Source organism: Castor canadensis, chromosome X (genome assembly GCF_047511655.1).
Source record: "Castor canadensis chromosome X, mCasCan1.hap1v2, whole genome shotgun sequence".
Classification (NCBI taxonomy): domain Eukaryota; kingdom Metazoa; phylum Chordata; class Mammalia; order Rodentia; family Castoridae; genus Castor; species Castor canadensis.
The window spans coordinates 135,630,420-135,651,504 of record NC_133405.1 but is presented as its reverse complement, the minus strand read 5'-3'; the positions used below and the strand labels follow the sequence as shown (position 1 = coordinate 135,651,504).

At 40.0% G+C, this 21,085-nt stretch overlaps 1 protein-coding gene across 1 annotated transcript; it reads left to right on the top strand.

The window, feature by feature from the left end:
• Nucleotides 1-12,879: 12,879 nt before the first annotated feature.
• LOC141419510 (uncharacterized) lies at nt 12,880-13,823 on the top strand. The gene is made up of 2 exons (XM_074062299.1): nt 12,880-12,890; nt 13,151-13,823. Exons 1-2 carry the CDS (start codon nt 12,880-12,882, stop codon nt 13,821-13,823), a joined length of 684 nt encoding a protein of 227 aa, XP_073918400.1.
• The last annotated feature ends 7,262 nt before the right edge of the window (nt 13,824-21,085 follow it).

The following is a 21,085-nucleotide window of genomic DNA, read 5'->3' as shown; positions in this document are numbered from 1 at the left end:
ATTGATGATAATTGCTACTTATCTCTTTTGGCCTCCAAGTCTGTTACCATCCCATGAGGGCTACATTCCATGTATTATAAGATCCCTTCCTCTGGTTTTTTGGAGGTTCTAGGGACTATCTCATACCTAAACTTGATTTTTTTCTGCCATAGAGTTTAAAAGTTCTGTGCCCTTTTTACTGATTGAAATAGCAAGATTCTAAAGAGACTCTTACTCATTAAAACAGGACTGTCATAACGTCAATTTCCAATTGTCAAGTCACACACTGGTAGAAAAAACTTGCAAATCTTGTCTCTAATAAAGGATTTGTATCCCAAGTGTATAAAGAACACTCATAACCTAACAGTATTAAAAAGTGGGCAGAAGACTTGCATAGACATTTCACCAAAGAGGATGTATGCATGGCAAATAAGCACATGAAATATGTTTAGCATTGATGGTTTGGGTTTAGCTTACTTATTTTATCTAATAATTGTGGATCCGGTGTAGTTCTTCAAAACATGTTCATTTAATGAAATGCATGGGTAATGGAGAGCAAGTCCCTCAGATGACTTGATGTTTGGTAATATAGCCTTTGTTCTATCAGGGATCATCTTAATCCTCATTTGCCCTTAATCCCATAAAGAAGTTCCAGCTGGTGGGAAGATTTCCTTCTATCCACAGTGACACAAAGCACACATGTACACATGACAAATGTGCACATGTGTATGCTGACACGCACACACACACAGATGTCTTAAAGCAGTGAAATCCATGCTTCCTGAGTCACAGGCACTTGTGCAGATCTTCATGCCCTCCATACAGCCAAATCCAGACGGCAAAACGTTAACAGTGCAGGCAATAAACGGCATTTTAGGCAACCAGCCAATGCCAATAGTATGACTATCCTTGCAAAAGTGATTATTGTTCTTATATACAGCTATTTCTACCTTGCAAAGTCATTGCTCTGCCCCTCAGCATCCTTCTCTTTCCCTCCTGGTCATCCCTTGCTGCTAACACGGATAATGTCAGAAAAGGTAAGGACGGCTGTAAATGAAATCCTGGCATTCACGTTATGGGTTTCATAATATCACACTTGCTGACTTTTCATCGACCATTGTATGACAAATAGACAAATTCAAAGGTAGTGGACCAGGTTCCAACTGCCCAACAGAAGGAGCTGTTTAGACATATGGCAAAGTGTAATACTGGGAGAGTGAAAGAATTGGGGCTGTTAGTGGGCTCCATCTGCCATAGCAATGTCTGCTAATACAGAGTGGCACTAAAACATTCAAAACCACAGAGTAAACTTGCCCACAACAAAGCCACCTCTGTCATCTCCTAGTTGCATGGCCATGAACAAATGAACTAGCATCTTTGGACTAATCATATCCTCCCTTGTAATTGGAGGTGAACTGTTGTGATGTGAGCCAGTGTGTTAATGTTAGGCTGGAAGCCTTGCCTGGCTCAGAGAGTGCTGTCCAAGCTGTGAGTGCATCGTCCCCACTTATCCATGAGAGATACCTTCCAAAACCCCCAGTGGATGCCTGAAGCTAGGCAGTGGTTTAGATAGTGTAGGTCAATTCATGTCCCTGTGTCATTTTTTCTATTTTAATAGACAACTAGCTGTCAACAAAGAAAATTAGATAAATATATTATGGGACAATAAAGAACAAAGAAAATCGCTTGTCATCAGATAGAAGCACTATATCAGTTTCCTATTTTTTTTGTCTTTTCTTTCTTGGTGCTGGGATTGAACCCAGGCAAGCACTGTACCACCAAGCTACATCCCAGCCCTTCAGTTTCCTATTTTTGCTTTAACTAATTTTTGCAAATGTAGGCCAGATGTCCTGATGCACTCATCCCAGTACAAAGGAGGCTGAGATAGTAGAATCATGATTTTGAGGTCAACTTACAATACATAGTAAGACCTTGTTTCAAAAAAAATATGGCTACAAAGGTAGTGGTATAAACAATATTGATTTATTGTTACCACTGTGAATATCAGTGTATGGAATCAATGTCACTGAACTAAAGTGAAAGTTGTGAAAGTATTAGTAGAGGCTCTGAAAAATTTAATTCCTGTCTATTCCAGCTTCTATAGGCTATCCCACTAGTTGTCTCTTGCCACTTCCTCCACCTACAGAGCTGGCAGTTTAGCATTTTCAGTCTCTCTTTGCCCTTGCTTATACCATCATATCTCCTCCACTGACCCTCCCAACTACTGCCTCCCCATTACAAGACCCCACGTGGTGTATTGGGCCCTAACAAATAATCAAAGTCATCTCCCCATCTCAGTATTCTAAACTTAGTCACACCTGCAAAGTCTCTATTGCAATGAAAGGCAATTTATCCATTATTCCCTCCCTATCTCTTCCTTCCTTCCTTCTATTTCTCCTTTCCTTCTTTTCTCCTTCCTTCCTTCCTTCCTTCCTATGTTCCTGCCCTATTCTTCCCTTTGTTGCTTGCTCCTGTTCTCCTTTTCTTCCTTCCTCTTTCTTTGCCTCCATCTTTCCTTCCCTCATCATTTCCCTCCTTCCATCATTATACCCATTTTCCTTATTCTTACCTCTTTCCTCCTTCCTCCATTCTTCTCACCTTCCCATCTTCTATCTTACTCTCTTTATCCTGTCCTTCCCTCCTCATGTCATGACTTCCTCTCTCCCTCCCTCTCTTCCTTCCTCCCTCCATCTCTTCCTTTTCAGTTTGCTTTTTTAAAAATAGAAATACGATTATGCCAATGACACATTTTTGAATTCCGCTTTTGGTGTTTGGAGCTTTCCTTAATTATACTTCAACATAATATAGATTTGAGTTGTAATATCCTATTATAAGGATATGCAATGCTTTTCTAAATGTATTTTCTAAACGTTTTTCCCCATTTTTGTATGAGATATATAATCTCACTGGGTATACATTGCACTTAAATCTTCGTACATGAGTCTGGTCATTTGCTTGGAATAAATTCCTTATCATGGAAATGCTGCATACATAGAATTCCACTGAAATTTTGGTTTCTATATACTTGGTCCTAGTGCTGCATAACTAACATCCTTTGCCTTTTGGCGACTTTATTTCTCACACAAGGTATCCCAAATTTAGCAGGCCAATTTGTTCCAAATTAAGGATCATTGTCCATGTTCCACTTTCTTACCCATGTGAACCATGTTCCAACAAGCTATAATTCAAGGCCCTACTAGAAAGAGGCCATTTCCCATAAATTAAACCACATCTTTCCTAGGGGCTTAGTTGTCAGAGTGTTAAAATGCAGGAGGATGTCACTCTGCTAAAATCTGGGTTTATACATGGTCATTGCCTTTTCCAAAATGTCATTACCTCCTGAAATATGGAGTAGAAACCATTTCTGGTGATGGACAACAAAGAAAGTGACAGCAGACTGTTCTGAATTAGTCGGAGGGATCCTAAACATGGACTCTGGTGGTCCATAGGAAACACACCATACCCCACAAAGGCTGACAAAGAGGATACATGACAAGAAGGAAATTAAATAAATTGCCATGGTCAACCCTAAAATGGTGTTGCCATGACATTCGTGAGCTACCAGTTGAGAATTTGTAAGGCAAGGAACAGTGGGTAGTGGAACCTTCAGACAGAATAGAAGGGAGGAAGTACAGGAAGTGACAGTTGGGCCCATAACTGCCTGGACCACAGAGCTGGTGGTGAGGGGCTGTGAAGGACACTGGAGAGGAGCTGTGTCCACATCAGCAGCGCTGGCCAGTGAGCTGACTGTCGTCCTGCCACATCACTGGTTCCCTTGAAGACCATACTGTTGGTTAGTAGAGACTCTGTCGTTCTTTGTTGTGTTTTCTTTAAACTGTAGTAAAATATACAAAATGAAATTGACTCCTTTAACCAATTCTAAGTGTACAGTTAAGTGGCATTAGGTATATTCACATGGTTGGGCAACGGCCACCACAATTGATCCATAGGACATTTTTATATCCACCCCACACTTAAGCACTATCCCTATCATTATTGTTATTACTGTTATTATTTTCAGTACTTCATTTTTCCCTGGGTCAGTCTTGGACCGTGACTCTTTTATGTATGCCTCTCACATAGCTGGGATTTACAGGCATGTGCCAACATGCCCAGAATACTGCCCACATTCAATGCCATTTCCCATTCCTCCCTGCTCTCACTCCCTGGCAACCACCATTCTTTCTTTCTCTGTGAATTTGACTCCTTTGGGGATATCATAAGTGGAATTACAAAGTATTTGCTTTTTTGTGACTGGCAGCTCATGCTATAATTTCCTTCCTTTGTAAGGCTGTGAGTTGGAATATTTCATTATCAGTAATAGACAAATGGTCCTAGATTTATAATGTTAGGTATGATATTTAGAATCGTGGTTTAGATACGAAGTATTGCTTGAAAAGGTTCATGTATTAAATGCTTGGTCCCCACCTGGTAGCACTATTTGGGGAGGTAATGGAAACATTATGTTGTGGGTCCTCCTAAGGGGGTGTATCTTGTCCTGGGTGCCTCTCTCTCTCTCTCTCTCTCTTTCTCTCTCTCTCCCCTTATTTCCCTACCTTCCTCCATCCCTCTCTTTACCTCTCCTGGCCATTACGAGGTGAGTAGCTCTTCAGCACTCTTCTACCACCATAATGTGCTGCCTCTCCAAGGACCCAGAATCAAGAGAACCAAATGACCATGGACTAAACCCCTGAAGTTGGGAACAAAGCAAATAATTCCTCCTTTAAGATGTTCTCTCAGTTATATTGGCTAAGGCTATGAAAAGCAACTAACTCAGAGGATTTGACTTATGATGTCTCGACCCATTGCCTTCCAATTTTATGGTGTTAAGGAAGCAACAACACATTCAATAGAAACCATATGTAGAACTTTCAATTTGGATCTTCCCCTAGGATAGCCAAATGCTGTGTGATCAACACTGTCATAACACCAGGCAGGAGCATATCATTTCAGAGCAAGACTAAGGGCTACACAATTACCCACATATACTTACAGGAACATACATTGACTACATAAATGTTCATGGATTCATTTGCATCCTTTTCCCAACTCAATATACAGTGTGGATCTCCTATTATTAAACATTATTGAGCATTTCACTTGAGTAATATGCCATCTGCTCTGGAATTAGGACATTCTTTGAGCATTGCACATTAGTCTACATACTAATGGCCTCCATATTTTCCTGTTTACTGCTGTTAACAGTGTTCTGAGTATCACAGCCTTTTCCACTAGAATTGACTCCATGAAGTGGGGGATTGAGTAGGAAGATGCTCATGTTTCATTACTCTCGGTAATGAACTCATTAGCTGGTTCACTTGTATGTTTGGATCTCCATACGTCCCACCGTTTTCTCTGGTTAAAAAAGTGAGAGAGCCTGTGGCTCATACATGTAAACCTTGGTACTGGAGAGGGTGGGATAGGGGTAATCATGCTTCCAGGCCAGCCTGGGTTAAAAAAGTTAGTGATACCCCATCTCAGTCAGAAAAACAGCATGGTAGCACAAGACTGTCATCGCAGCGATGGCATGAAGCCTAAAAAGGGAGGGTCACAGTCCAGGCCTGCCTGAGCCTAAAGTGAGACCCTACCTCCAAACAAATAGGACACAAAATGTCTTCAGGTATGGCTCAAGCAGTAGATCTCCTCTAGCAAGTATCAAGCTCTAACTTCAAACAACAATACCACCAAAAAAATGATAAAGTCATCCTAAAACAAAGAAGAAAAGGGAAATACTTGGGAATCTGGGTGTTCAGATAAATCTTGCTTTATATTACCTGAACATATTTCATGATGGGCAAGAAACAGACCATAGTTGTCTTAACATGAGTCAATTTTGATTCCTAGAAAGTTAAGCGACCGATGTAATAAAGTAGGATACTTCTACACATAAACCCTTATAGTTCATCAAAAACAGTTAAAATTCCTGTCCAAAAATATAACTGCTCTATACAGGAAAGTTAGCCACACACATCTCCAGCAACAATGAAAATATAGACTTTTCACCTTTGTTTTGGGGGTTTCTGTTTGTTCAGGGTATTTATGTTCTAGCATTCTTGTTTTCCTTAGTGTTTCTTTCATACTTTTGTGGTTTTTATACGTGAGAAACATATATATTCATGGATGTATACTCACCTATATATCCACTTATGTAACCAACCCTCTTTAGTATTCAATTTTAACCATGTATTCTCCCCCTTTCTCCCATTGCCCTCCCCGATTTCTACTTCCTTCTGTTCACAATTGAACTAGGTTTCTTTTTTCTTCTCTCTCTATTCCCCTGTCCTTCCAGGGAATTCTCCCTGTCCTTTCTCCTTTCTTTCTCACTATACCTTTATGTTTTCTATCTCCTTCTTCTCCCTCAGTAACCCCCTCTATTTACATTAGACATGTCCCCTTCCATCCTTATTGTACCATACATCTTGTATGATGTATTAGAGTTCTCACTCTTACTTTCCTTCCATTACTACCCTATTAACTAATGTCTTCCTAGTTCTTGAAGTAGTAGATATAAGAAGTCAACATACTGCATTCTAAACTTATTTGGCATAATGATTTTCTTTGTATGGCTACATCAACACCTTGATAAGCAAGTTTTAGCTTGTTTTCTAGTTTTGAGATTGCTTTTACCTTTTTGACAGAAGCTTCTTTAGGAATGTGTGAAAAAGTTACCTAATTTCCAGTGAAAATTCTAAAAACAAGCTTATCCTGGAAGACCTCTGAATAAACTTTTGTTCTTATCCCATGTCTATTCTCCCCCAACTTCAGTAACTCTTCAATTTTTTGGTTCATTTTCAATTTTTTTTGCAAATATAAAGACATGTGTTTAGCATGTATACAGTCACTTTCACAATGCTCTCATGTTATGTACATTGTTTGCCACCTTCCCTTTTTGTCAGGTGACATTCAATTCCTGCAGGACACTCTACATCGTGTATAGAGACCAATTAATTTTTAATTGATACATAACAATATGCATATTAATGTGGTACCATGTAATGCTATTATATATTATAGAACTGTATTATGTAATGCTTAAATGAGGTAATCATTTCTATCTCCTCTAACACTGACCATTTCTTATTGTAAAATCATTTCTTATGGTAAAACATTTTCTTTTATCATGTTAAAATGTACAGTATAGTTTTGTTACCTGTGGTCACCCTCCTGTGCAATTTCACAACAGGCTTCTTATTCTTGAAAGTAACTTACTTTCATTGATCAAACTTTGCCTCATCTCTCCTTTCCACTACACATATTTCTTAATTATTTTGTCAGTGCTAGGATTTGAACTCAGGGCATACACTTGCTAGGCAATGGCTCTACGACTTTAGCCATGCCCCCAGTCCTTTCCTCACTGTTTTTGTAGCTGCTTATTCTTCCATCATATGAATGTACACTAGTTGGTTGAAGCAGTGATGCATGCATGAGTGTGTACATTATAACTGTGCTTTTACCATTATGTACTTTTGCCAGTTCATCCTTGGGATAGATTCCTATCACTGCTGATGAAACGGTTCATGAGTCTATGTGTATGTATATCTATCTATCTATCTATCTATCTATATGCATATGCATATATTTTTTACCTGCACTGGGAATAGAACACAAGGCTTCAGGCTCTCGGGCCAAGCCTTCTACCATTTCAGGTGAGCCCCCAAACTTGTAATATTTTTAAATTTCTAATTCTGTTATTATCAGAATATTCCGCTTTTTACCCCAATAAGCAATCTATGAAATGGTCTGCTCCTCACAAGCTTGTCAGAATAATACACTGTAAGACATCTGAATTGTGCTTCAATGCGAATGTCAGAAATGCTATCTCAGCATCCATTTTAATGTGTATTTCTTGTATTAGTGAAGTTGAGCATTTTTTCATAGCTTTAGACCAGTTTCCAGTATTATCTTTGTGATATTGTGTTACTCAGCTTCCTGTTGCTATAACAAAATACCCAACAAAAATCATCTAAGGGAAGAAAGATTTATTTTAGCTCAAGGTTTCAGTCCATGGCAGGCTGGCTCCATTGTTTTTAGGCCTGTGGCAAGGCAGGAACATCATGGCAGAAGGGCATGTGGAGAAAAGCTCCACACCTCGTGCCATCCAGGGAACAGACAGAGGAAGGACGTGGGAAAAGAGGTACCCTTCCAGTGAGTATTTGATGCAAACTATGTATATGCCTTGGTATGTGTCCATTACACAGAATTCCCCAACCAGCCCTGATAGTCATGGAAACTTACGCATGTTTGAGTTATTTCTGTTACTTCTGGCAATCACCACCATTTGTGTTTCTGAGAAGAGGTCCCTGAGATCATTGAGCCTTCCAGGGCACCAGCTTTAATCATTTCATGATCTTCATGAAATGGTCTAATGTTGTTGGATGGTTCCACAAAAGATGTCTGTGGGGAGTGGATTATGAGAAGCCTATGAGAACTTGATCCACAGGCTGAGTTTGGCATGGCTCCAGCTGCAGAAGAGATCCAGAGGCAAGATGCCTCACAGCTGCTTTCCTAAGTCGTTTACGTTCAGAGAAGTAGGAACACAGGTTTCTCTTGTTACAATGTCACGCCCCTCCCCGAGAACTGTTGCCCCACCTCCTTGTTAACCACTGGCTGTAAAAGACTCGCTGAGCTATTCACAATAGCCAAGTTATGGAAACAACCAAGATGCCCCAATACTGATGAATGGATCAAGAAACTGTGGTACTTGTACACAATGGAATTTTACTCAGCCATGAAGGAGAATGAAATCTTATCATTTGCAGGTAAATGGGTGGAACTGGAGAACATCATTCTGAGTGAAGTCAGCCAGGCTCATAAGACCAAAAATCATATGTTCTCCCTCATATGCGGACTTTAGATCTAGGGGAAATGCAGCAGTGTGGTTGGACTTGGATCACATGACAAGGGGAGAGCACATACGGGAGATATAGGAATAGGTAGAAAACCCAAAACATGAAGGCGTTTGATGTCCCCGCTCCAGAGGCACTAATAACAAAAACCTTAAAGCGACAGAGGTTATCATGAGAAGGGGATAAGTAACCAGTGTAAAGATCAGTTAGAGATGAATCAACATAGGTCATAACACATGTGTACACGAAAGCAATGCTAGGAATATTTCTGTATATCTATCCTTAACTCAGTAGCAAAAACGCTTTGTCTTCCTTACTATGCTTATGTTTTTTCTTCAACCAAATTAGTGATAAGGGCAGAACAGGACCTGCCTGGAAGTGAGGGGGGAGAGGGGAAGAGGGTAGGGGAGGGGGGCAGGGGAGAGAAATGACCAAACAATGGAAGGACATGTGAACAAATGAATAATTTTTAAAAAAGACTCAATGAAGTAGGATGTGGGGTTTTTTGATGGGGGATGGATTGATTGATTGGCTGCTTGTGAGTATGACGCTGCTGGTGGGCTGCTGAGTTATACTAGAGATTAAAAAGGACATGGGACAGTGTAAGTCTAAGGAACAAGACTTTAAGGGTTATGCTAATGCAGTTTTTAGGTGTGCCTGCTGTTGTTTGTTTGCAAGTCTGAGCACCGAGACTTTAAGAAAGTTAAAGAAAGAACATGACACAGGGCAAGTCTGATGGGACAGTGCAAGTCTGAGGGCGAAGACTTTAAGAGAGATTATGCTAAAGAAAAGTTAAGAGAAAACATGGGACAGAGCGAGTCTAAGGAAAGAGACTTTAAAGAATATAATAGAAGCACGGTTTTACAGAATTGTAAAGGAGTAAGACCTTAAAGAATAAAGATAGAGAAAAGAAGCCACATAAAAGAAGAGTTATTAGAAAAAAGAAGCAACGAGGCTGTTGTGCGTCCCCATCCAAGTGCCCAGCACACCTGGCCCCAACTTTCTGCATGTTTGTCTATCGTTTATCCTTTCTGCATGGCCTGTCGTCCCCCAGTAGCCCCAGTTAGGGTCAGTAGTAACAAGAGAACGAGAGAAAGCTCACTCCAGAATAGGGAAAGGGAAGAAAACCTAAAACTTGAATGCATTTGGTGTGCTCACTATATAGGAGTGAATACAGTAATCTTAAACTGGCAGAAGCAGTAGTAACAGGAGCTAGAGAAAGCTCACTCCAGATGTCATCTCAGCTGAAACTTATTTTACATAAAGGGTCCTCATTATATTTCAGCATGATCTACTAAAACAGTTGGCATTTTTAGGTGAAACCATCTGCACGTCACTTAGAATGTGAATCGTGACTCCTGCTGTGGCTAATATCATCTCCATAGTCACACTGGAATATGCACATAAACAATTGCGTGATTGAATGTCCATGGGCAAAATAAAAAATAACTTATGACATAGAAACTGAAGTGATGATGTTGCCAAGCCACCTAGTGTCTTTCCTTTTATAAATGAAACATTTCTTTGCTCTTGTAAAGCACCTGCCCTTTTTGCAGGTAAGTTTTACTATGGCAACATACAGACATAACATAAAATTTCCATCGTAACCCTTCTGAAGAGTATAGACCACTGGGAGGATGTACATTTAATTGTTTAAATCCATCTCTAGAACATTTTTATCATGCACAAGTGAAACTCTGTCCACACTCACCCCCAGACCCTCCTCTCCCCAGTCCCTGGAGACCACCATGCTACTCTGCCTGCGTGACTTTCACTCCTCTAGGTAGCTCATATATGTGGAATCATACAGTAGTTGTTCTGTTGTGACTGGTTCACTACACTTAGCATTATGTCTTCCGGGCTCATCCATTTGTAGCATTTGTCAGAATTTTCCGTCTTGCATGCATGTATAGACCGCTTTTGTGTATTCATTCATCAGTCTCTGGACATGCAGAATTGTTTCTACCTTTTGGGTATTGTGAAAAATGCCATGAACGTAGATGTACGGAGCACCCTGAATGCTCTTAGGTACATGCCTCAAGTGGAACTGCTGGGCCATGTGGTAATTGTGGGTTTAAGTATTTGAATAATCACTGCTGCACCCACTTTACTTTCCCACCAGCAGTGTACAAGCATTGCCATTTCTCCACATCCTCACTGACATTTGTATTTTTCCTTTTACATGAAACTATTGTCCTTTAAACCATCTTTATTCAAGTTGACATAAAGGTAACGAGGAGGCAAGTATTTTACAATTTCCATTACACTTGTGTCATTTATTTTCATTTTATATAGAGCAATGATGGCCATTGTAATTGACATGTGATAAGTCTGCTTGCTGACACGTTTTTGATGGAGTAAGTCCCATCCGAATAAAGAGACTCAGAGGCACTGAATCTAGCCATCAGGCACCTGAGACCTTCATTGCCCTTTGTACCTGTGTAACTCAGAACTTGAGCATGTAATTTAAGCTGTGCTCTGCCTCCTTATGCATAACATGGGGATCACAAGTGTATGCCTATCATTGGACTGTCCAGAGAACTGAATGTGACAATCTTACTGAAGTGTTTACAATGGGCTTGGCCTATGCAAAGTGTAGGGTAAGCATGTAATGGATATTTTATGAAAAACAGGAGATTTGTGACACTTTGTTCAAGCCCCAATCTCTACCTCACATTACTGCTTTTGCTGTAGGTGGTTCACCACATTCTGGGGACATTTCCGGGTTGGCTAGACGTTCCCCTTCCAGTACAACACTTCCTACTTCTTCAAGAACATTTGTGATCCTTCCATCATCGAAATGTGTGAACTCATACACATGATAGAAAGGTAAATAAAAAGAATATGTTATGAGAAACTTTTAAAATTTGGAGGGTTCTCTTGGAGCATCATTATCTGACTATTTCTAGCACACCAAAGGATTCAAATCAACAGGTGATCCAAATAATTTGGTCCACAGTCTAAATGCAATGTCTCAGTTCTCTTTTCTTTCCTTTCTTCTTCTTCTCCTTCTCCTCTTTATTTTGATGGTACTATGGTTTGAACTGAGGCACTTACATTGCAAGGCAGGCATACACCACTTAACAAATGCTCCATTCCACTTTTTGTTATTTTTAAGACAGGGTCTTGCATTTTTTCCAGGACTGGCCTCAAACCATGATACTTCTATCTATGCCTTACCCATAGCTTGGATTGCAGATTTAAGGAAACAACCCAAGCTAATTTGGAGAGATGGGGGTCTCTACTTTTTTTCTGGGCTGGCCTCAAATCTCAGGATCTCCCTGCTGAGAAACTGGGATTATTGTCCTGAGTCACCTCACTTGGCCCAAGTGTGAGGATTTCTTCATTGGAGATATTTAATTCCTGTAAAATACATCAGGATGCTTCTATGTTGCACATCAAAACAGCAGTATCTAATGGTGTAGATTTTAGTAAGTCATGGGTAAAATATGTGAATGGCCATGATTTGTCATGTTTCCCATACAGATCTTTAAGGTCCTGGTCACTCTGTTTTTAATTATAAAGTATGTATAGGTTTTATTAAAAACTTATAAACTTTAGAAAAGATATATAACAATGAGTGTCTCTCCTAGATCTTATTGATAGCCCTAGAATGACTCTCTTTTTGTGTGTCTTCTTAACTTAAAAATGTTCAATTCTATTTGTATAAGGAACATGGTCAGGAAATGTTTTCTTTTGAGACAAATGGGTGTGCCATATGTATTATTCATTGTGCTTTTTTTGGTGTTTTCCTGCTGTTCATATAGATTCAATCACTGCTGGTAATAGCAATTTTATACTCCACGACAATCTCAGTATACCATAATTCAATGGAGCATTCCTCTATTCATACCCAATTAGGTTATTTCTAATTTTTCTCTATTGCAAGTGGTGCTGAAACAACTAACTCTTTATGGATGAGTTTGCAAATTCTCATCCGAATATAAATTCCCAGAATGGGAGTTGTAGATAAGATGCACAAACATTGCAACTTTTGAAAGATATAGCCAAATTATCCTCCAAAATAGCTCACAAAATTTTTTGCATCCCTGCGATGCCGGAGATGTAATTCAGGGCCTTGCACATGCTAGGCAAGCTCTCTGCCTCTCAGTTACATCCCCAGCATGTCTTAGAAATGGGTACTCTTGCCAGAGTCATGAGTTTGTCATCTTATACTCATCTAAAATTTTAGAACAATGATAGGTATATAGAATTCTTACATATGTCTTTCAGACAAAAATGACTAGATGTAATAATTAGCACTGTATGAATCATGACACATGCTCTCTGTTCCCCTCCCCGTCCCCTTTCTTTTCTGTTCCTAGGCTGAGGTTTCATGTACTGAAGAACTGCAAAATTCTTGCCTTTCTTTGCACGATTATTGCCTTGGTTCTTGGGATAATTATAGAAAAGAGCACATGCTGGCGTGTGTGGGAATTCCACAGCCATTCTGTCCATATTGTGTTTATTGGGTTCTGGGAAGCATATTATTGTCAAGTGGATAACATCACAGGTTCACTGGTTGAATGCCCAATACACACCACTGTCAACGAGAGCTGGATCATTCCTCCTGAACTTTACTATGGAAAAGACCTGATACTATTGGCTAATTTTATGAAGTTAGTAGTCCTTACTTTCATGATGGATGCTGCTTTTGTCTACTGGATAAATGTCCCACATCCAGATTTCCATAAATCATGTGATAACTACTCTGTCCTTTTACTTCTACTCAGCAGTTGTAGTACAATGATTGCTGTCACCTGGAACTTGGCAATGGAATTTTACGGCCAAACCACTCTTGAATTTCCAGGAAACTTTCCAGTTACAAAAGAAGCCCTGAGAAAGAAATATCTCGCCTATGTGTTCCCACTAGGGATGCTAACATCCACTATCTCGCTCTTTGTTGTCACCATACTAGTCTGTAAGAGGAGTTCAATGAACCGCAGAAGGTATTTATACCGCAGGTATCTGGCCAAGCATGTCTTAAGAAAGGGGTGAACTTGGTGTCTGCATATGGACTGCTGCCAATCATTTTTAAAGCAGTTCCTCAAATGCCCACAATACTGTGGAATTCATCCACTCATTTAAAATAAAACACTGATGTGATTTCCCACGGTGTGTCTAAAGTTTATATCCTCCTCACTCTACAAGTCCATTCCTTTCCCGAATGTTTTCAATTCCTGAAATCTGCAGGCAAACATCCCTGCATATAATGGGGAAAATCAAAGCAGGGAAAGCACAGGTGTAATGAAAGCATGCATCATTGAACACAACTGACTCCAAGCTGAAAGAGAGTTTGTTATAAGCTCACATATACACACAGGAAAATATCCATATTATAGCTTCGTGATCCTAAAGACCTATTGGTCAGCTGAGCAGGGTTTCTCGAACTTGGCACTGTTGACACTTTCAGTTGAGACCTTTTGGGGAAGCTGTCATTGAGGATGATTGGTAGAATCTGCCTGTTCTCCCCATTAAATGTTAGTAACACTCTCCGCAGTTGTGAAAACCAAACATGTCCAGACATTTACAAATATCTTCTGATGGGCAACGGGACCCATAGAAGACCATTGTGCTGCATTTAGGGGATGACACATGCTAGAGAGCTATTGTATATAGATAAGATTTTAAAGAAAATTGCTAACCAAATAAAAGTGCACAGTCTCAGGGTAGCATCTGCTGGCTACCGTGGAGTTTATAGGTGATGATTTTCCTTACTTTTGCAGGGGTCTATTGCAACGTCAATCAAAAATGTAATCTTCAAGTTAACAAACCTTGCAGAGGGTTTCAGTAGCTGGGTATAAAAGAGGTGGTAGGCACCCCTACTCCCTGGGGAACACAGAGACAACTTAAGCATTCTTAGAACAGGTGTGAAACACTCTTAAAGCACTATTGCAGATGAGCCTTTGTTGTAAGCACCCTTTTGAAAGTTTACTTTCCCTTAATGTGCTAAGATCTTAGGAGTCTGGGAAGGGTTGAGTCCTTAATTAATAGTTGTTAGACATTTCTCCGGTACCCTGGCTGCTCGCCAGGCACTCAGCCTGTCCTCATGCCAGCTCAACCACACTGAATCCAAAGCAGGACTTCACACTGAGAAGGTACTTGAGCTTGCAAGAGTTTTTGGCCACCACAGCGGCAAGTTCCACCGAGGCCACAGGAGGAGCACTCCTTCTGGTCATGGCCCCAATGATATAACTGTGATCAGTGACAGGGACTGTGTTTTGATTGATGCAAACACAACTGTTCATTTTCATTTGGGGTGTGTCATAATCAGGGTTGACACCTCATTATCGCTTTCTGCCTATATAAGCAGACTGCTCAACTCACTTCTTGACCAGACAGGAGACATCATCCTGTGCTGTTTCCTGGTGCTGTAGCAGCAGGCCCAATAAAGACCTCTTTGTAGTGGTCTTCCTTCCATACTACTGAGTCTCATCATTAGTAGAGCAGCTGAGCTGGTAACAGGAAGAAAAGAGGAAGAGAAGATGTGGCAGTGCAGGCAACAGACACAGCAGGAGGGGAGGTGGGAGATTTTGCCCTGCAGCTGAGCAGCAGCAAGGACACCAAGTGATTGCCATGGTCGAGGGAGCAGACAGCAGAAACAGCATCTTGTCGACAGTGGCCAACCAGTCCTGCTCAGCAGAGGCTGAAGTATCAGTGATGGGGTAGAAAGAACAGCAATAGGGCAAGCGACAAATATAGCTGCAGCCTGGGGCAGGGAGCAAAACGGGTATCAATAGCCAGGGCTTAAATGAAACTGACAGGGTACAGGGACTCTGTGGGCAGAGAGACCCTTCCCACCTTCCCGCCACAGATGCCTGCCTGAAATGAAATGAGATTAATCACTGCAGGCCACGGGCCCCATGCTACACCCTAGCAGTAAAGGCCTCTGGCTGATTGCCGCTGCCTACTGTCTTCCACTACCACTGCTTGCAAACACCCAGAAGGGTTTGAAATTACTGGAGGAGTGACTCCTCCTCTAAATATGAATTCCATCTGGGTAGAACAGAAGGACTCAGTCAGCATTCACCGCATTAGCCTGTATGGGACATTTCATACTCGAACCATAACAAATGACAAAAAACATACAATCATCTCAACAGAAGCAGCAAAGACATTTGAGAAAATTCAATGTATTTCCATTAATAAATAATCCCATCAAATTAGGTAAACAAAGAGTTTTTCTCAAAACAATAATATCCATGTATGGCAACCCACAGCTCATATCATAATAAATTTTAAAAAGTTGAAAGCTTTTCCCTTAAGATCAGGAAAAAGACCAGGAACACCTTTCTTGACACTTCTATTCAACAGAGCACTGGAAGATCTTGTGAAAGCAATTAGGCAAGAGGAAGAAACGACTAGCATGGACATTAGAAAGGAAGAAGTTAAACTGTCCCTCTTTACAGATGATAGGCTCCTATATACAGAAAATTCTAAGAAAACCTCCCCAAAATGTTAGAACTCATAAGAATTTCAAAAACATTGCAGGATACATACGCAACTATAAAACTCAATGACACTTCTGCACAGTAACTACAAACTATCTAAAAATAAAATGATATAAAGAACCTCACTAAAGTAGATTCCACTGTGCTTGGTGACACACAGCTACAATCCCAGCACTCAAGAGGCTTAGACAAGAGATCCAGGGTTTGATCCCAGCCTGCTCTACATATGGAGACTTTGTCTCAAAAAAGTTACCAATAAATCAATTACCTTGGATTGAATTCAACCCAAGAAGTGACTATCCTGTACACTGAAAACTATAAACCATTGATGAAAGAAATTAAAGAAGACACCAATAAGCAGGAGGGTAGTCCGTGTTCATAGATTGAAAGAATTAATAATGCTTAAAATGTCATTATACCAGTGTGATCTAAAGACTCAATGCCTTTGTTATCAAAATACCAATGGCAGTTTTCATCCAAATACAAAAGCAATCTTGAAATTCATAGTGCGACCATGTTTACATACCAATAATCACAGCTACTCAGCCTGGCCATCTTATGTGAGACACTGTCTCAAAATACAATGATAGAATAAAGGGTTGGAGATATAGTGGTAGAAATCTTGCCTAAAATGTGAGAGCCCTGACATTTGCAAAATGTGCAAATATATATTTATATATGTTTATTTATATATCATTATTTATATATTTATGTATATCGTTAACAGGGGGTCTTGTGAACGGTTTGCCAATCTGGACTTAAGCCATGATCTTCCTGATTTCTACCTTCCAAGTAACTAGGATAAGAGACTTGACTGACATCTGGCTCAGGCAGTTGTTTTTCACAGTGGACCCAGGAACATACAGTGGAGAAGTGAAAGTCTCCTCAGTAATGTGTTGTGACAAGTGGGTGTCCATATGAAAAAAAATAATAGTAGTCCCTCATATCACACCATATAAAAATACCTCAAAGTGAATTATAGACATAAATATAAGACTGGCAAGTGTGAAGCTACTAGAGAAAACAGGGCACAGCTTCACGGCATGGGTCTGGACAAGGGGTTTTGGGATATGAACCTGAAAGCACAAGCAGCAAAAGCAAAAATAGACACATGGGATAATATCAAACTAAATTGTGAACATCAAAGGAAACAGCCAACAAAGTGAGGAGACTGGTTATGGAATGAGAGAAAGCATCCATAAACCATACACATGGTAAGTGATTAATATTCAAACTATATAAAGAAATCTACTCAGTAGTAAGAAACCAAATAACTCAATAATAACATAAGCAAAGGGCCTGAATAGATCTTCTCAAAAGAAGAGAAGCAAATAGCCAATAGGTGTGTGAAAAATTGCTTATCAGTCCTAATCATCAGAGAGTTATAAATTAAAACCACAATGACATATTCTTTCACAGCTGATAGGGTGACTGCTATCAAAAAAATAAATTAAAATGTTTGGCTAGTCAAGGGAATGACAAACTCTCGCTTTGCCTGGGGGTCAGAACTGGCTGAGCATCCACCTCCTCTAGCTTCCCTTAGTACTTGTTGATCCCAGAAAAATCTGTCCAACTAAACTGCCCCTCCAGACCCCTCCCCTATACCTACTCCAAGTCTGTAAGCAGCAGTGGAATTCTGGCTTTGACTGGAAAATCTCCTCCATAGGGTTCCCTTCAGAATAAATCCTTTAATGGTGTTTGAAAAACAAAATGTTTGGCTAGGATGTGGAAAGTCCTTGACATTACTATTGAGGAAGGTAATTAATGCAGGTGTTATGAAATAAATCTGTAGGTACCTCAAGACATATATCCATTGTTGGTGCCCTAACCACGGCCACTGCAACTTGGACTATTAACATAATTTCTACATGCATTCCATCATTCCCACATAGTAGGATGTTTCTGCTCCTTCTCTATTGTGAACACCGATGCCCAAGTACCTTTATCTTGTACACTTCATTGTTACCTTGCTTACTCACAGAAATCTGGTTTAGAGATCTAGCTGGGTATCTATACAAGGTATAAATGATAACACTTTTTGCAAATGCCATCAATTGAAGGCAGAAATGTATTAACTTTCAGAGTGATAAATATACAAATCCTATAATCAGAGACTGGTGAACTTAAATTCAGTGACCTACAAATGAGGATATGTTGGTAGATACAGTTTATGAATTTGTGTGACAATGAGAATCTAAAAGAACCAACACAAATTTTCTAACAATCTGTTTAATTAGATTTTCATTTTTTCCTTGTTTTACCTTTTACTTACATTGGCATTTTTCACATGTGAAGCAGCAAGGCATTCTGGAAGTTGAGTGCCTGAACTACAGGTGAAGAATAAGAAGTCCTTGGCCTGGAAGAGCAAAGATTGAGAGGGATGTGTGTGTGGGCAAGGTCACAAAGGGTGACTTCAATTGAAGCAGCATAAATGTTTGAGGGCTTGCTTGTCACTGCACAAACCAAGTCTGTAGGTGGGTCAGACATGGAGCCCCACATGACAAGGATGGCAAGTAGCTGTGTCCATGGCCACACAGTTGTCTCCAGACCCACTGGCTATGGACTACAGACCCTACTGCCACTGTGAGTGTGCCCACTTCAGGGCAGTAAGCCGCCATTCTCCTAAAGAAGGAAGACCTTTTGGACCCCTGACAAGAATTGGTATGAATTTCACCCTCAGAACTGAAGTCATCTAATTATGGCTAGGGTTTCACAGATGGAGTACTTAGCACTCATCTCATTTTTAGACTGTTTTGACTCAAAGAATCATGTCTCCAGAAATACCAGAGCATATGAGCAATTTTAAGAATCTTAAAACAGCTTGAGTTAGTCTAAATCAGCGGTTCTCAACTGGGATCATTTTGACCCCACAGGGAACAATGTCCACAGACATTTTTGCTGTCACAACTTTAAGGGTGCAGTGATACTGCTGTGTAATGGATGGGGGCCAGAATTACTGCTAAACAACTCATGGTGTGAGGACAACCACAACCACAAAGAATTATCCAACCCAAATGTCTGCTGTACTTAATTGAGGAAACTTGGCCTAAGCCAAAAAGTAAACTATAAAACAAAACAGAGTTTATTGGAAGAGTCTGGAGTAATTCATAGACTATGAAAACTTGAAACAGTCTTTTCTTCTATTTCACTGCTTATCCATGATTCTGAGCAATAGAAGAAAATCATGGACATCCCACATGGTCAAATGTATCTATGACTTATCTCCCTAATTCTCAGTGTCTCAGGTGAGAATTTCATTGTCTAGCTTAGATCACAGTGTACTCCATGGAAATCTGGCTATGACCAAGCTCAGGGTCATGTGGTAGAGAAGTGGCACATTCAGGGCATTCCATAGACTTGTCTACATGAAGGAATGACTTGACTGCTGGTGGCCAATCCTGTGAGCTGGGATTGTGTTCTTGAAGATTCACACATATAAATCAATATATTTTCCTTCAGGATTAGCTTTGTCAACTATTGTTCATCCCTTTCTGTTCATTCTCTCCTGAACCCTCTTAACAACTGCCATCAAACCCCCAATTTCATTGATATAGGCAGTCAAGAACATAGGCTAAAGTCTCCTGTATATTTTAGCAATCTCCAAATCTTCTGAAAACCAGGAGCAATTTTCTTTGACCTTCAATCCCAATCCAACCCATTTTTAACGATTTTATTGCACAGGGGGGATATATGGTGATATTTACATAATGTGTTTAAAATACATCTTAGTTGGATTTACCCTCTCCATCATTCTCCCTCTCCCCTCTTTCCCCTTTTTTATAACATTTTCAACAGGATTCATTCTTCTATTTTCATATATGGATACAGAATACATCTACCATGTACACCCTCATTCTCCCTTTCCTTGTGCCTACCCCCCTCCATTGATACCAATCCTCAGAAAATATTTATTTTTCTGCCTTTCATTTTTTTTGATTAGCTGTATGGTCCAAGTGGGTTTCACTTTGGTACTATATATATCATGCTTTAATCAAATTACCCCCCTCCTTCTGTTACTCATTCTCTATCACCATGTTACCCTAATATTCCTGAGCTTATTATATATTCACATATACATGGGTTCTTTCAATGATTTTCATTCTCTAACATTTATCTCTCTCAGCTCCCATAGCCCCCTCAGATGGATTCACTAATACAACTTAGTTCATTCTCTCTCTCTCTCTATATATATATATAAAATCATATTTACACTGCTTTTGAGAACTGTCTGTTCAGTTCCAAGCCAGCTCATTCTTATAGCACCTAATTTCCTTATAGCACCTAATTCTAGGAAATACCTAGAGTTTTCCTGACCCAAACTGGTTGATAGCAGCAATGGTTTCCAACACTCCTCATTCCACCCTTGATGACTGTAAGCCATTTATCGGCAGAACGAAGCCATAAAAGATGAGGGGACTACTGAGTCCTGCTCAATAGCCACTTTAATGAAACATATTACTACTTTTATAAACTCCTTTTACACAGAGAGCATTTGGTCAGAAAAAGCATGTCAAGTATTACATGTCCAGGTTACATTAGTACAAGGAAGACAGTTAAAATTAACTCTTTGTTATGTCTCCTTTAAAACGGGAACAGAGAAGCAGGAGAAGCACACGGTCAGTATAACTTTCTTATTTACATCTGAGGGACAAGAAGCCATCTGGGAACCTTGAATACTGTTTTTCTGGATGTCTGGCTTTCTCACAAGGCCAGAAACCAACTCACACAGGCACAGTCTGGTCTGAGACTTTTGCCCCAGATCCTTGGGGCTTTCTCACAAGGCCAGATGCCGACTCACACAGGCAAGTT